The sequence below is a fragment of the Peromyscus eremicus genome, chromosome 9 (genome assembly GCF_949786415.1).
Source record: "Peromyscus eremicus chromosome 9, PerEre_H2_v1, whole genome shotgun sequence".
NCBI classification, from domain to species: domain Eukaryota; kingdom Metazoa; phylum Chordata; class Mammalia; order Rodentia; family Cricetidae; genus Peromyscus; species Peromyscus eremicus.
This window is the reverse complement of record NC_081425.1, coordinates 59565670-59581334: the sequence shown is the minus strand read 5'-3', so window position 1 is coordinate 59581334 and position 15665 is coordinate 59565670. Positions and strand designations below refer to the sequence as shown.

At 44.4% G+C, this 15665-nt stretch overlaps 1 protein-coding gene and 1 long non-coding RNA gene across 2 annotated transcripts in view; one reads left to right on the top strand and one right to left on the bottom strand.

Annotated features, from left to right (window-relative positions):
• LOC131919948 (guanylate cyclase soluble subunit beta-2-like) overlaps positions 1 to 15665 on the bottom strand; it is a 71215-nt gene that overhangs the window by 42573 nt on the left and 12977 nt on the right. The window contains exon 3 of the mRNA XM_059274377.1: positions 7567 to 7661. Coding sequence (XP_059130360.1) covers positions 7567 to 7661 — 95 coding nt within the window. The remainder of the gene's footprint in view (positions 1 to 7566; positions 7662 to 15665) is intronic.
• Positions 1925 to 4080, top strand: LOC131919949 (uncharacterized). Its single transcript, XR_009381471.1, has 2 exons — positions 1925 to 2051; positions 3944 to 4080. It is a non-coding gene; the product is annotated as an uncharacterized LOC131919949 (long non-coding RNA).

Genomic DNA, 15665 nt, shown 5'->3' with positions numbered 1-15665 from the left:
AGGACACTATTAAAGGTTTTCTTTACTCTCCCCTCTCCCTCTCCCTCTCCCTCTCCCTCTCCCTCTCCCTCTTCCTCTCTCTCTCTTTAAGGACATTATAGATCAGTTGGAGTATTTTTGCTAATGTCTACAGGATAGATGACAGAATTGTCTCAGCACTCACTTCCTGAATTCAATACTTGTCCTTTCCTAAGAGAATTTTTTAGGGACAAAGAGGTTATTTTATCTGTAATAATCCAGAGGCTGTGCAGATCCAGGCTCAGAGAGGGGTAGAGATGTTCACATGTGGGGAGGGAGCAGGCATGAGGGTAAATGAGGTGTTTTGGGTTCTATTCTTATAAACTTGTCATAGGGTTGCATGTATGTCGAAGTGAAAAGGTTTAGCTGATAACCCTAAAAGGGAGGAGATCGTGTGCAAGAAGACCACAAAGAACATGGGTCACATGCGGCTAGATCCACACTCTTTAAGGTTTCATATCTATAAATGGAATGTTGTCGTCCCATCTTAAAATGTCTTCATCTTGTTAGAGACTCATGCTGAAATATTTATGAATAAAATTATAGGAAACCTGAGACTTGTTTTGAGACACTCCAGCAAAAAAACAAAACCAGAAAATGGCGGAGGGATCCAGATATAAAATGAAATTGGCAAAATCATTTAATTAGAGAAATTGGGTAAAAGACATGTAGGCTTCAGTCTACGAGTTTTTTTGCTTTTGTGGATGTATTAAATATCTATTAAAAAGTGTTTTTTTAATGAAAGATTTCTTTTTCCTCTTTTTGTTCTTTTTAAGACAGGGTTTCTCTGTATAACAGCTCTCTTTCTAAACCAGGCTGGCCTCGAACTCACAGAGATCCTCCTGCCTCTGCCTCCTGAGTGCTAGGATTAAAGGCATGGGCCACCATGCCTGGCTAAGGATGAAAGATTTCTTTGTTAGCAGGAAAATACCTGCTGTGAAGCATCTATGCTTGGCCTCCCCGAGAGGTGTGGAGCCCTTAAATGGGATCTAAAGTTGAATGCTGTATGAACTTGGGCAATCTGACTTAACAAGCTTAGCTCTTCTGTGCTGCCCAGAAGTCTTTACTTCTTGCAGGGTTACAGCTGTGGGAATTGGAAAACGGAGGTGATCTGTCCAGGGCTAGGGGAGAAAGGCCACCTGCTGAAGTCTGGGTGAGGGCTGCAATGAAGTTTCTACCTTCTGGACTTCATCTCCTCAACAAAGGGCAGACTCTGACTTATGACCCCTGCCCTCACCTCATCATCCAAGATAGAGGCACCAGGACCTATTCCTTATCACTGTCTCCAGCGGTTACCCAGAGAAGCATGTGCAGATCCATGGGACAAGGACTTACTCTACAACTTGCAAAGGTCTCCATTCAAGATAAGAGCTTCTAGCCGGGCGGTGGTGGCGCATGCCTTTAGTCCCAGCACTCGGGAGGCAGAGGCAGGCGGATCTTTGTGAGTTCGAGGCCAGCCTGATCTACAGAGCGAGATCCAGGAAAGGCACAAAGCTACACAGAGAAACCCTGTCTCGAAAAAACGGAAAAAAAAAAAAGAAAAAGAAAAAGATAAGAGCTTCTGTTCACAGTGGGAAGCATTGGCTGTCTGAGAAAAGCCATTCACAGAATTATTCTTCTTGTTTCCCTGCGCAGTGGACAGTGGTTAATGTGGAGACTCGTAACTGCCAAAGTGCAAGAGGATAAGGGTCATTAGAGCGCTCAGCCCAGAATTAGACACGCGTATCGTTCTCCCATCCACAAGGCTCAGGACCATCTGGGAAGGTAGTCAGAGTCTGGGGAGGACCAAGACAAAACCGAGTCCTCTGGCCATGACCGGACTGTTGGTACTTATGACCTCACAGCAGGTGTGCTTGCCCATACAACATCAAGCCAGTCAAGCATGGAGAGGGAGGAGAGGGCGGACCGTCCATGGTTTGTCGGGAGGGAGAATCAGTTTCCTTAGTCGTGTGGCTCCTGGTAGCTCCACCATGCTCCAGGGAACGGCCACAAATGGGATCTAATGGCTTGTTTGAAGAATAAAACAAATGGAAGTGAGTTGGGGGATGGGTAGGAGGTGAAGGTAGGTCTGGGGTTGGGGGAAAAAATTGGGGCATGAAATTCTCAAGGAATTAATAAAAACGTTTTTTAAAGAATATACTCTTCTAGAATGATATCACTCGGGTCAGGCTTGGATGAAAACGTGGGGCAGAGTTTGGTGAACAGGAGAACAAGACACAGCTATGCAGGGAGGAGACGTGCTCTGCGGGCGGGGAGGGCTGGTATACAGATTCGGCAGGAAATGTATTTGGGCATCGAGAAAAGAAGCAGCTGAGAAGCAGTTGAAGGTAGCCCAGCGGGGTAGCTCTGCAGGGAGGAAGCATTTGGGCTAAACTGGAAGATGCATCCTTGCCTGCTCCTCATCCGTCCTTGACAAGCAGAGCCTAACCAGGGCCCAGAGCACAGGGCAAGTGGCAACCGAGCAGTGGCGGAGGTGGGGAGAAAGGATGTATTCTGCCGAGTACCAACTTGGCTTCATTATTTGAATTCATCCCTTGGACAGTCTCTGATGTCATAGGTGTCACTGCTGTTTTACCAACGAGGAACTGACCTCGGTTCATCCTTAGGAGTCACAGAGCCAAAGGCCAGCCCTCCCCTGTCTGACTCCTAAACGCACGCATACCGGGACAGTGTGAATGTCTCCTCCAGCCTTAGAGATTCTGCACTGGCCTTGGGCTATTGAGACCCTAGTTCAGGTCTCCATCTTCTGTTGGCTGTGCACCCTGGGTTGCATGTCTGGCTTCTGGCTTTGTACAATTTTAATCTTAAGTTTTGCACTGGTACTCTTATTTTGAAGCGAGTTCAGGGAAGGGCTGTTGACATTTGCTGATAGCTAACTGGAAATGCAGTTTACTCTGGGTTTCTTAGCAGACATGTCTAGACAGGCACAGCTGTGCCAAGTGGCTGGTGGGTGTTGTTGTGCATGTTTTTACTTCAGGTCACTAATAACCTACATACACGCTAAGTAGGCACTTACTTTTACAGTGATTCCTTGTCCAGTGCTCAACCTGCCATCTGGTCCCATCCTGATTACTCTAATTAGACAGCAGAGTTACGCAGTTCAGAGTGTTGTAGAGGAGTTCCAGTAATCAAGGCAGGGGGATGGCATGCTAGAGGCCACTTGGAAGGCAAAGCACTGGCTGGTGGAGATAAAACATGCTTTTCTCTTTGTCAAAGGAAGGACTCCGGTCTCAACTGACCAGCATATTTTATTAAACGTGAAATGCCTGTCCTGGCTGGGCCTCGCTCTGTCTGACGCAGGGCATTTGTGCAAATAGAGGGAAGCTGCAAGTTTCCCATAGCACCATGATTCCAAATCATATGTTTGTGTTTGTTTTGGAAATAGAGGGGGGGTGTGTGCATGTGTGTGTGTGTGTGTGTGTGTGTGTGTGTGTGTGTGTATGTGTGTGTGTGTGTGTGTGTGTGTGTGTGTAGGTAAAGGCCAGAGGTCTCTCAATGAACCTGAACCTCTTTGGTAGGCCAGCCAGGCTGGTCAGTGAGTGCCTAGAATCAGACCATCTCAATCTCCACTGGGATTATAGCCTCATGTGGCCATGCTAGCCTCTACTCGGGTCCTAGGGATCCAAGTTCAAATGTTTACCCTTGTACAGCAAGTATTTTACTTCCCAGCCCCTGTGTATTGGGATTTCATGATCCCAACATTTTCTTTGTGTAATGTACCTGTCACGCTTATCTTTCCTTTGAAATGTGAGCCAACAGATTTTCTAGAGATAACAAGGAGACAAAAGTTTTGATAGTCGAAGTGAGTCAAACAGAAATCATTGTGGTAAAGGCTGGCTTTGGGTTGGAAGGGACATGGTCATATCCACACATGGGCCTGCAAACTTGTTGCTGCCTCTAAATGTGTTGGTTGTGTTGGAAACAGGACCAGGACAGGTGTGTGATGGCACCTCCCCACTGAAACTGCTGCCACATGGAAGATTGTTCTACAGAATCGTCACCAAATGCACAGGCTGAGTGTTCTACAGCATCGTTACAAAAATACACAAGGGTGAGAACAGATGTCCAGAGTGTTTATTTCTGAAGATCTAGAAACTTGTTAGAGTTTTTAATCTGTGAGGGCACCTGTAACAACATGCAATAGACATGTCTTTAACCACAGAACTCTATTTTCGGACTGTGGTGAAGGCAGCAAAATGCTAACCTGAATGGTTTCTGGTGAGGGCTCTTCCTGACTCATGAATGGCTGCTTTCCTTCTCTGTCCTCACAGGATAGAAGGAACAGGGTGAGCCTCTGGTATCACTTCTTAGTGGGGGCACTTTACATCTAAACATATTTATCTTCCAAATACCATCACCCTGTCAGCACCTCAAGAAGGAAATTTGTCAGGACACAGTTCAATCCACAGCAGCTCTTAGCTAAACTCAGATTTTTTTTAAACCTTCAAAACCAAGTGAATTGTCAGAAATCCATTCTCTAGACTATGAAACTGCAGACTTTTTTCTCTAAAAGGAACTTGTGAATACCTTAAGAATCATAATCCATGTGGATTTCATTGGGACCACTCAATTCTAACAATATACCACAAAAGATGTGTAGATAATATGTAAACAAATGGGCATGGCTGTGTTTCAATAAAACATTATTTACAGAACCAGATAGGGACCCAGATTTGGCCCATGAGCTGCATTGCAGACAGTTTCCTGACCACAGGCCAAAGGACTCAGAGCATTATTACTAATTTTTAACCACAGCCATTTGAAGTGAACAGCAAAGCCTGTCTCTACTTTTAAGAGATGTCAGTGATGGACCCTGCCTTTCTTTTGAAGTTCAACACTCAGTCACATTTGCTGAGGTCACTAAGAATTTTGCACACTGACTGCTTCATGGCTTACAGTGGCTTTGTGATTTCATGAATATTCCCCACCACCTCCAGAGGTGTTGTTCTTTCCTGAGTAGAAAAATAAGCTCTCAAGGAAACTCTAGCTAAAGTCAGACAGACGATAGGGCAGAACTGAATCAACCCTCAAGCTCCAGAATGTTCCCCTTTAGCAGAGAATGGAAAACTAAGTGAAGGCTGTTTCCTCCTTGTCAAGACTCCCAAAATAAGCCTAACAAGATAGCTTGACTTTAGCATACAACCCCGGCTTTTTCTGTCCTTTAATAGTTGAAGCTCTGTCAGACTCCAGCTTCTCAGGCAATAGTCACGTCTCACCGCACACTTCTCACCTAGCATCCTGCGTCTTTTCTGGAGAGAACAGGACTACTCAGAGAAGAGGGAGCAATTGGAAACGGCTGAATTTGCCCACAGGGGGCAACTGGCCTCCATCTGGAATCTCAGAGCTGCAGAACTGTCCTTCTTAGAAGGGTAGCATTGGGACTTTGCCTGGGCACGGGGAGCTTCACATGGTGGGCTGCCCAACCCCAGTTGATGCATCTATCATATAATCCCTATCTCTAAGGCTCAGGAAACATTGCAGAAGATTCTAGTAGCCAGAGACGAGAACATCATCTGCTTTGAGGCAGTGCCTTCTAAGTATGACAGGGAAGCTGCACCCAGGAAATTTCCACAATACCTGTGTAATGACAACACCAGTTGACAAGCTAAGGTGGATGGGGGAAATTTCACAAGGCCCCGCCCCTAGATGAAGAGTGACAGGCAACCCATGACTGCTAAGGAGGGAGGATCAGTTTTCTCCAGGGACAAACCCACTGATAGGCTATCCAATCCCAAGTGGTCAGCCCTAAACATGTTTGCCTGAGCAACACCAAATAGACTCGATAGGGTGTATATAATAATTAAAGGAGAAGAGGCCATGAATTTGAGAGAGAATGGGAGGGATACAGAAATGGCTGGAGAGGGCATGGAGTGGAAATGAGGAAACCTTAAAAACTTAAATATTTAAATTTTAAAAATTGATAACTAATCCCCCAAAAACCAATAATGTGGCCATATGACTTTGGAAAAGATATTTTGTGGTGATATTGTGTTCCCCAAAATATTGTGCACCCTAATAAACTTATCTGGGGTCAGAGAAAAGAACAGCCACTAGACAGACATAGAGGCCAGAAAATGGTGGCACACACACCTTTAATCCTAGCCTTCTGGAGGCAGAGATCCATTGGGATCTCTGTGAGTTTAAAGCCACACTGGGAACAGCCAGGTATGGTGACTCACGCCTTTAATCCCAGGAAGTGAGTCTTTAATCCCAGGAAGTGATGGCAGAAAGAAAAAAGGTATATAAGGCGTGAGGACCAGGAACTAGAGCTGGTTAAGCTTTTAGGCATTTGAGCAGCAGTTCAGCTGAGACCCATTGGGATGAGGACACAGAGGCTTCCACTCAGTTTATGATGCAATGCAGTTGGTCCCCATTATTTGCTATTTTTACGTCCTGCTAAAAGAGGGGGCCCCTAAACTCAGCCTAGAGCTGTCAAGGTCAGTGCAAGACCTGAGAAGAGGAATGGAAATTTTGTAACATCCTGTCCTGGTTAGGTTTTCGTCAACTTGACACATGCTAGAGTCACTGGAAAGGGAGACCCTCAGCTGAGGAGTTGCCCCTCTCAGATCAGCCTGTGGGTGTGTCTGTGGGGCATTTTCTTGATTGATGGCTGATGAGGGAGGGCCCAGCCCACTGTAGATGGTGTCACCCCTGGGCAGAGGATCTGGGGTTGTATAAGAAAGCAGCCTGAGCAAGTCATGAGGAGCGAGCTAGGAAGCAGTGTTCCTCTGCGGCTAGGGTGTGTAAGGCAGAGAAATTCTTCCTTTCCCAAGTTTCTAGGTAAGATAAACAAGGTGTTATGTCATGTGCATGTTTCAGCTCTCATGAACACATAACCTCACTACAGTCCAGGTTCACATTTTTCTGGGTTTTGTTGGTGATTCTCTTGATTAAAATGCTCAAGTGTACTGTCAAAGAGCTCTCTAATGTCCCTGAGAACAAGAAAGCGTTTTATTAGCTCTTTTCAGACATAATGTTATAATGCAATTGGTTGTGAGTTTAGTGGGTTTCTTTAAATATTTTATTTTATTTTCATTATGTATATATGAGTATCCTTGTGTGACTATATGCATGTGAGCTCACTGCAATAGGAGGCCAAAAGAGGGTGTTAGACCCTTCAGAGCCAGAGTCATGACCCCATTGTGCACATTGGCATTAGAACCCCAGAGCTAGGATTATAAGTCCCCAGTGTGGGTGCAGGAACTGAACTTGGTTCCTTAGCAAAATATTATACACTCTTAATGGCTGAACCAATGTCAATGAATCAAGTGTGTGTGTGTGTGTGTGTGTGTGTGTGTGTGTGTGTGTGTGTGTGTGTTTAAACAGAATCCAACATAAACAACATTATACATTGATTGCTCATCAGAAATTGTGACTAAAGACTCAGAAACAGCCCTGTGTTTCCCCTAGGAGCCAAAAGCCAGTATTTACTACTTCATTGTCAGCAACGACTTCATAGCAGAACAACTGTACATGAGGAGAAGCAACCGTGGTGTTCTGTTTTTTATAACAGTCTTAAGAAACCCAAACAAGCCTTTTTGGACTTACCCAGAACCTTGCAGGCTTCTTGGATGAGCTTAATGGTGATGACATCATCATATACAGTGTAGGTCATGAAGGCATCTTGCACTTCTGCAGAAGCCCTGGAAGTTGCATCAAGGTTGGTTAAGCACTGGTCCACTGGAGCTCAGTCCCAGGACAATCGCTGATGCAGAAATGTATGGTACAGCAAGGGCTGCATTCAGGGCCTTGAACAATGTGACTGTGTGGGTGTTGACTCCTGCTGAGACCATCCTCTAGACCCCAGTTTGAGCCTGAATAGGCTCTGCATCTTCAACTTAGCTGAAGATGATTAGTCTACCCACCACTATCTCATGCTGGACTCCTTGACAGTGGCTACTGCCATTTGTCCCTTATCTTTGAATCCCAGAAAATGGTGCTGGGCCTGGCACGCACATTTTGAGGATCCTCAAACAGACAAGGGGTACTTGTGCCTGCAGCTGAGTCTCTGGATTTCCTTCTGCCTATAGGATTCCTGGTTTGGATCCAATGGTTTCTGAGAATTATCACATGTGGCTATAACAGATGAGGAGGCTGGGGCAGATGTGGAATGCCACAAACCCTCACCACTGCCACCCCAAATGGAGTATCCTCCACTGTGTTGGAGTGGCCTCTCCACTCATGCCACAGGGTGCCTCATGAACCATAAAATAATAGGCAAGACCCTAATTGAGATGATGCATTGCCATAAACTCAGATGAAGGCACTAAGGGAGGTGATGTGAATCCTGGGCCCTTTGGAGTGTGATCTGTGTGACTGAGGCTGTCCCCACCTCACCTCCAGTTCACTGTCCAGGTCACACAGCCTCTTCTTTCCTGCAGGCTGAACTGATGATACTGTAGCATTGGATGTTTTGTGGATTTATGTACATGCTGCATGTTGCTGGGGTGGCAGACTCACTGACTGCTAGGACTTCCAGCCCTGTTCTGGGTCTCTAACTCTGCATGCAGCAGTCACCATGGCCACTGCACACTGGAACACAAAATCTTTCAAACTGCCTTCGGGAAACAGCATGCTGGCCAATAGTTTGTTTTTGTTTTTGTTTTTAAATAAACAAATTGATATTTTAAGCGAGATGGATGGACTTCTGCTAAGAAGGGAGAGAAACAACAGCAGGAGACATCCCCCGCCCCTCAGGGAGACCAGGATTTGAGAGAGCAAGTGATGAGAGACAGAAAAAGGATACTCATCATGTAACGTGAATGTCAGTCATGCAGGGCTCACCTCCACACATGCAGGGTTCACCTCTATACACTGAGGGCTCACCTTCACACATGCAAAGGTCTGTCTACACACACACACACACACACACACACACACACACACACACACACACAGAAAGAGAGGGGGGCTCACCTCCAAAGTTAAAGTCCATTGACTTAATTGGTACTACCTTGGAACATCTAGGGTTCCTCATTAGTGAATAACACCTAGTGTTATCCAAACTATCTATGCAGCCAGGGCTGGCTGTCTGGATCAGAATAATTTGAGGAGGGGAAAAAATTCACGCAGGCTCTTGAGTCTTATCTTTTAACCACTTGCCTCTTGTCCCTCAAAGTTGAGAAATTGCTGCTCCCCAATGCTTTCTAGATTCAATCCAGAAAAGAGAGAGGTGACAAATGGTAGCTCTTACATTATTCAAGTGATGTCACAGTTTGTTAGAGTCCAGGGTGAGTCATAAATGTTACAGGAGAAATGAGAAGCTCTTCAAGGCAAGTCTAGGGCCAAGGAAATGGCATGGATTTAAGCAATGGGAAGCCATTCTTTCAAGAGCCCCTTAGAGCAATAAAGTGTGTCTACAGCTGTACTGAGGGCACTGATACCACAGTGACGGTCACCCTCAGGACAGGCACTGATACCACAGTGACGGTCACCCTCAGGACAGTCACTGATACCACAGTGATGGTCACCCTCAGGACAGGCACTGATACCACAGTGACGGTCACCCTCAGGACAGTCACTGATACCACAGTGATGGTCACTCTCAGGACAGTCACTGATGCCACAGTGACGTCACCCTCAGGACAGGCACTGATGTCACGCCCTTAGGAGCCCAATTAGCCACTTTCCATTAAAACATCATTTCTGCTTGACAGAACCATTGGGAGGTAAATGAATTATAGTCACTTGGACTTAGCTATTTGGCAGATATAAAAACAAAAGAAATAAGTGTTACTTTCCTCCAAATCCACTCCAGTATTTATATTCTTCTTCTTTTTAAAAATCTTATCCATTCTGACTGGGGTAGGACAAAATTTCCAAGTAGCTGGTTAGTTAGCAGTAGAAGTTGGTGTGAAGATTCTTCAGAAAGCTAGAAATATATCTACCACATGATCTAGTCATATCACTCTTGGGCATATGCCTAAAGGACTCTATATCTTTCTATAGAAATACCTGCTCATCTAGATTACCCTAGTCACAAAAGCCCTGAAATGGAAACACTCTAGATGTCCATCAACTGATGAATGAATAATGAAAATGGAATGTTATTCTACTGTTAAGAAAAATGGAATTATGAAGTTTACAAGTGAATGGATGGAGCTGGAATAGTCATCCAGAGTGAGGTAACCCAGACCAGAAAGACAAATGTTGAATGTTGCATTTGTTGATGTTAGCTTTGAATCTCCAGATATGTGCATTCCATTTAGAACAGGAAATTAGTAACAAGACATGGGGATGGGTGCTTTCAAGAGAGGGGAGATAGAATGAAGTGGTATAAGGTTTAAAGAGGAATTCCATTGAACAGGAAGGGTTAAACCGGGGTAGGGCATGGGAATTCGGGATAGAGGAAATACAAGAAGGGATAACAACCAAAGAAATTTGAAAGAGTCATATGGAAACCTATTGTTATAGGAGCTTCTAAAATACATACATACATTAAAAAAAAAAGTTTAAATGAAGCTACTGTACTCTACCCTGCAGGCCTAAATAAAAATCCCAATGCCAGGAATGGGTTATCTGTCTTGCAGTTTGTGGTGGTATTGTGTTCCCCAAAATATTGTGCACCCTAATAAACTTATCTGGGGTCAGAGAACAGAACAGCCACTAGATGTAGAGGCCAGAAAATGGTGGCACACACGCCTTTAATCCTAGCATTCCAGAGACAGAGATCCGCCTGGATCTCTGTGAGTTCAAGGCCACACTGGAAATAGCCAGGCATGGTGACTCACGCCTTTAATCCCAGGAAGTGATGACAGAAAGGTCTAAAAGGCGTGAGGACCAGAAACTAGCTCTGGTTAAGTTTTTAGGCTTTTAGCAGCAGTTCAGCTGAGATCCATTCTGGATGAGGACTCAGAGGCTTCCAGTCTGAGAAAACAGGATCAGCTGAGGAACTGGCAAGGTGAGGAAGCTGTGGCTTGCTCTGCTTCTCTGATCTTCCAGTGTTGACCCCAGTCCCTGGCTCCGGGTTTGTTTTTATTAATAAGAACTTCTAAGAATTCGTGCTACCGCAGTTCTTTACTAACAAGGTCCTATTGACCCTGAAACATTATAGGTTACTGCCAGTGCTCCAGAACTTGGTGGTAAAACTCTATTGCTGAAGAAACCACATGCTTGAGTTATAGAACATGGCAAAATCAAGCTGGTACACACCTGGAAGCTTCATCTCTACTGGCTAGCTGTCATTGCATGCTAAGGTGCTAGGCATGCTATCAGAGAAGAAAACTAATCATCAGTTCCACCCAGCTATGAGCCCTGTGAGCTAAAATAATGACTGACCGAGCAAGACACACCCACTAGTGTAATAGTGGCAAGAACATCAAGGGAGTAACCAACCATTCTCTGCTTGGATTAAAGAATGGCTCCAAAGAAGAAACCCATGTCTGGTACTATTACCAAAACAGGAGCTAGACAAATTGTAGACCTTACAGAAGAACCTACTACTATTCTACTAAACGGACAAGGTATTAAACTGACTTCTACTCACTTATTGTTATTTCCACAGATTAATGTATCTTCCAACCCTTTTCCGAGAAGCTTTTATTTGCAGTAGATGACTAATATAAGAGACCTAGAACTGATCAAGGTACAGAGAATAAAAAATAGCTGAATTCTCTGCTCTAAATTGAACATTTATATAACACCCCTCCTTCCAAGGCTCAAGGATCATTGTGGAAGAAGAGACAGAAAGATCAAGGGAGCTAGCGGTGGTGGGTGGTTACAACGAAAGGGTTTTCTGGACTCCCCAGGGCAGATGTATGGAGGAACTTAACATCAATTGTGATAGTATGAGAAAGCTCAAGCCAGACAAAATCCCAGCATAGAGAGGGGAGGTGGCGAGGGGTCTACCCCTGGCTCAGGAGCTAGTGCACCTGCTGCCAAGAGCACAAGAGTCAGCTCAGTCTGAAGGTGTGGGTGTGGCCATGGAGGTCTACCCCGCCTGAGTGGAAGGACACAGATCAGAGAGTACACAGGCAACGCAAACTGGACTTGACGGCTTTTTTTTTTGTAAAGACGACACAAAGATGGGTAACAAAGAGGGAGTGGAACTGAAAGGAGATGGGGAGGGAGTGAGCATGATGAAATCACATTGCACAACATTCTCATATAACTACTAAAAGACGAGAGGGGAGGAGAGAGGGAGAGAGTGCAAGGTTAGCATGTCACTTCAAGGAACAGACTGCTGCCCAGGATGAAACGAACGCGCTCCAGGAACCGTGGGCGGTCTGGGAAATCCTTCCAGACTGCCGCGTTCTTTGAGCTGATGGCATAGATAGATGTAGTTTTCAAATAGGATGGTGAAAGATATCAATCATATGAATATCTGCACCCCTAAGTGAGCTAACCCTGCCCCAGTGACTAATGGGAAACAGAAAAAAATGAGGGCAAAGTCAAGTGTGGACCTGGGCATTCTATTGAGACACTTCGAAGGTCATTGTGTAGTTTTGGTGACTGACCTTGAGTAGACGCCACTTGTCCAGTATCTACGAGCCTTAAAAGAAGAGATGGCTCAGAAAGTAAAGTGCTTCCTGTGTAGGCATACAGAACTGAGTTCAGATCTCAGAACCCACATAAAAAGATAGGCAGGAAGACACATCTGTAACCCTGGGATCTGGCGGGGGAGGGGGCTAATGTGGGGAGACAGGAGGACCCTAGTGGCAGCCGGTCAGTCTAGCAACAAGAGACCATGTGGAAAAAAAAAAAATGCTGAGGTCGTTAGTCAAATACCTTTTTTTTCACGTATTTCAAATAAAAGCTCTCATTACAAGCAGAAGAATGTAAAGGACAGAAGCCAGATACTTTCTACTAAGTCAGACGTGAAAGGAATTTGTAGCACATAAAATGTAAAATTCAGAATGTAAGATGGCGTCCCTGTTCTTGCTAATTTTTTAATTTGGATAATATAGTTATCACTGAAACACATTAGTTATACTAATACAGAATGGATTTATTATTTTAGTAGTAGCAACAAAAGAGCTGAAGAATTTGTTCAGTTTTAATTTCTCTTACTTTAAAAAACACAGATAAAGTATTGGGGGGGGGTTCTTTGTAAGATCAGTGTATTTGAGATCTGATTTAGACTCAAAACGAGTCTAGTTTGCTTTGGAAACTCCCTTCAGGACAGGAAGAAACAGCCCTACCCAGTACCTGGCTGGTCAGCCTGGGGGCCACCCTCTAAACCCCAGAATGGCCCTAAGTAGGGCCTTGTTTCATCCAGCTGAGCACCACCCACGCATGTAGAGTCAGCAAGCACCTAGACCCTAATATGACTCTCAAAAAATGGTTTCCAAAGGAGACGGGGAAGGCAGGTAAAAACCTCTCCTGGGACTTCAGCAAGGAAGAAGCACGGCTCTTGAAGAAACTGCTGAGATTCCTTTAGATGTGCAATACATTTGTACGAATTATTAGTAAAAATAAAATGCGATAAAACCATGGGGAAATGATTTCTCCCTGTTGGGCAAGGCCTTCACCATCAATCATGCAGTCATGGCCAGGAAATGAGCAAAGCAGTTCTACCCGCATCTATGATAACAACAGTGAGGATGTGAACTCTCCCTCAGGGAAACCCTTGCCCAAGGTCACCGTCACCACTCCTCTCAGTTCGAGCTGCTCACAGGAGGAGAAACAAAGGCTGGTCAGTCAGCCACTGAGTTAGAATAAGAATAAAGACTTCTTCCAGGCATTTTGGTTAGCCATCAGCATTAAATTTTATTATTCAGTCTAATAAATAAGCACTGCCGTTGATTACACTTTTATTTATAATTTCATGCTCTTTTTTCTCTTTTCTTTTTATACTAGACTTACTTATATGCTAACACATTGCAAATTAGTTTCATATTTACCACGTCTTTACTTTTTTTCTACTTACACACTCTTAATACTTTGGCCATATGCAAATATTTGCATTTCTGCATAAAACATATACAGAGAGCAGGGCAAAAGCTTACAAGTTTATTAAAAAACACTCAAATTTCACATTTGGTGGATACTGTAAACTCACAGAGAAGAAACACAAGATCTCCCCCGTTTTCTGTTACTGAGGACTGTTCCTGAGATCACCCACAGTTTGGTTAGTGCTCCACCATGGGCTCATAGTCTACTCCCCATTTTGTTGTTTTTATTTTGAAGTAAGGCCCACTAAGCTGCCCATGCTGACCTTGACCTCCATCTGTAGTTCCCACAGACCTTGAGCTTGCTGTCGTCCTGTACCAGCCTCTTTTATAATCTTTTTAAAGGAAGCTTCAGACCTCAAAAATGCCTGTTTTGTCTTCTTGCTAAATTCACCCCCAATATAGTCTTATTAAACAAAACTATCTCTCAAGCCTTACTTTTGATGGTTCTTGTTATGTATAAGAAATTCGACCTTACATACAGTATTATAAAATGAGCTATGCTTTTAGATTTTCCCACACCCTCAGCTGTTTTGATCTGACGTTTTTGGAAGCTGAGTTCCCCAGCTGAAATGCTCTGGCCACATTGATGTCAAAGCCCTTTGATTGGCCTGTGGTTTGAGGCAGCTGGATGAGGCACAAATACGTTCTCAGCCAGGAAGGAGGAAGGAAACCCTACTCCCAGATCAAACTCAAGAGAGAGCAGAGGCTCCATGCAGCTCTCTTTCCCTGGACTTCATTCAGGGAAAACTAGAGGACCATGGAGAAGGGGCCTTTCAGTCAAAAAGGAAAGGGGAGAGTCGATGGGATGAAGACCCCTCAGAAAGGGGAGAAATGCAAGGCATTTGCTGTCTATGGCTCAGATCGTGTTTGTGTGTGTGTGTGTGTGTGTGTGTGTGTGTGTGTGTGTGTGTGTGCAAGCGCACGTGCATTCATGCTAGTTTCATTCTGATGCTATAACACCGTGACCAAGAGCAACTTAGAAGAAGACAGGGCTTTTCTCAGTTTACAGGTCACATTCCATCATTGAGTCAGGACAAGAATTCAAGCAGAACATTAGCGGCAGGAGCCACCAAGGAAATGCAATGTTGGCTCACGCACAGGCTCAGGCTGTGCAGGGAATGATGCTGCCAACAGTGGGCTGGATCTCTTACATCAACTAACAGCCAAGATAATTTTACCCACTGGCATGCCCACAAGCCGGTATGATATGGGCAGTCCCTCAATTGTGTCTCTCTTCTCAGATGACTCTGGGCTGTGTCAGGTTAACTGTTAAAGCTGAATAAGACAGGACATTTCTTGACCTTTGATGGGGAAAATCCCAATAAACCCCCTGTAAATGGAAAGATATCTTTAAATCCCCAAATACATTTGATGTACCCAACCTACAGATTATCACAGATTAGCCAAGCCTAGTTTAAATGAGTTCAGAACACTTGCTTGGCCTACAGTTGGGCAGTGCTATCTAACACAAGGCCTGTTTCACAATAAGATGAAATTATAACATGCATTTCCCTGCAGAACACAGCACTTTTGTAAGAAAAACTTCTACACTTTGCTCTAACCTGCCTTCCTGATGTTTCTACCAGTGTATTTAAAAACTGTCTTGACTTTATGACTTTCTTTTATTTTGTAACTATAAAGCTGATGAATTTGTTACTACACTAGGTTATGGTATTCAGGGCAACCTGAATGGTGATCATTCATATTTGACTTCAGAATAAGCTACCTCTTAATGGCTTTGAGGTGAGATCTGTG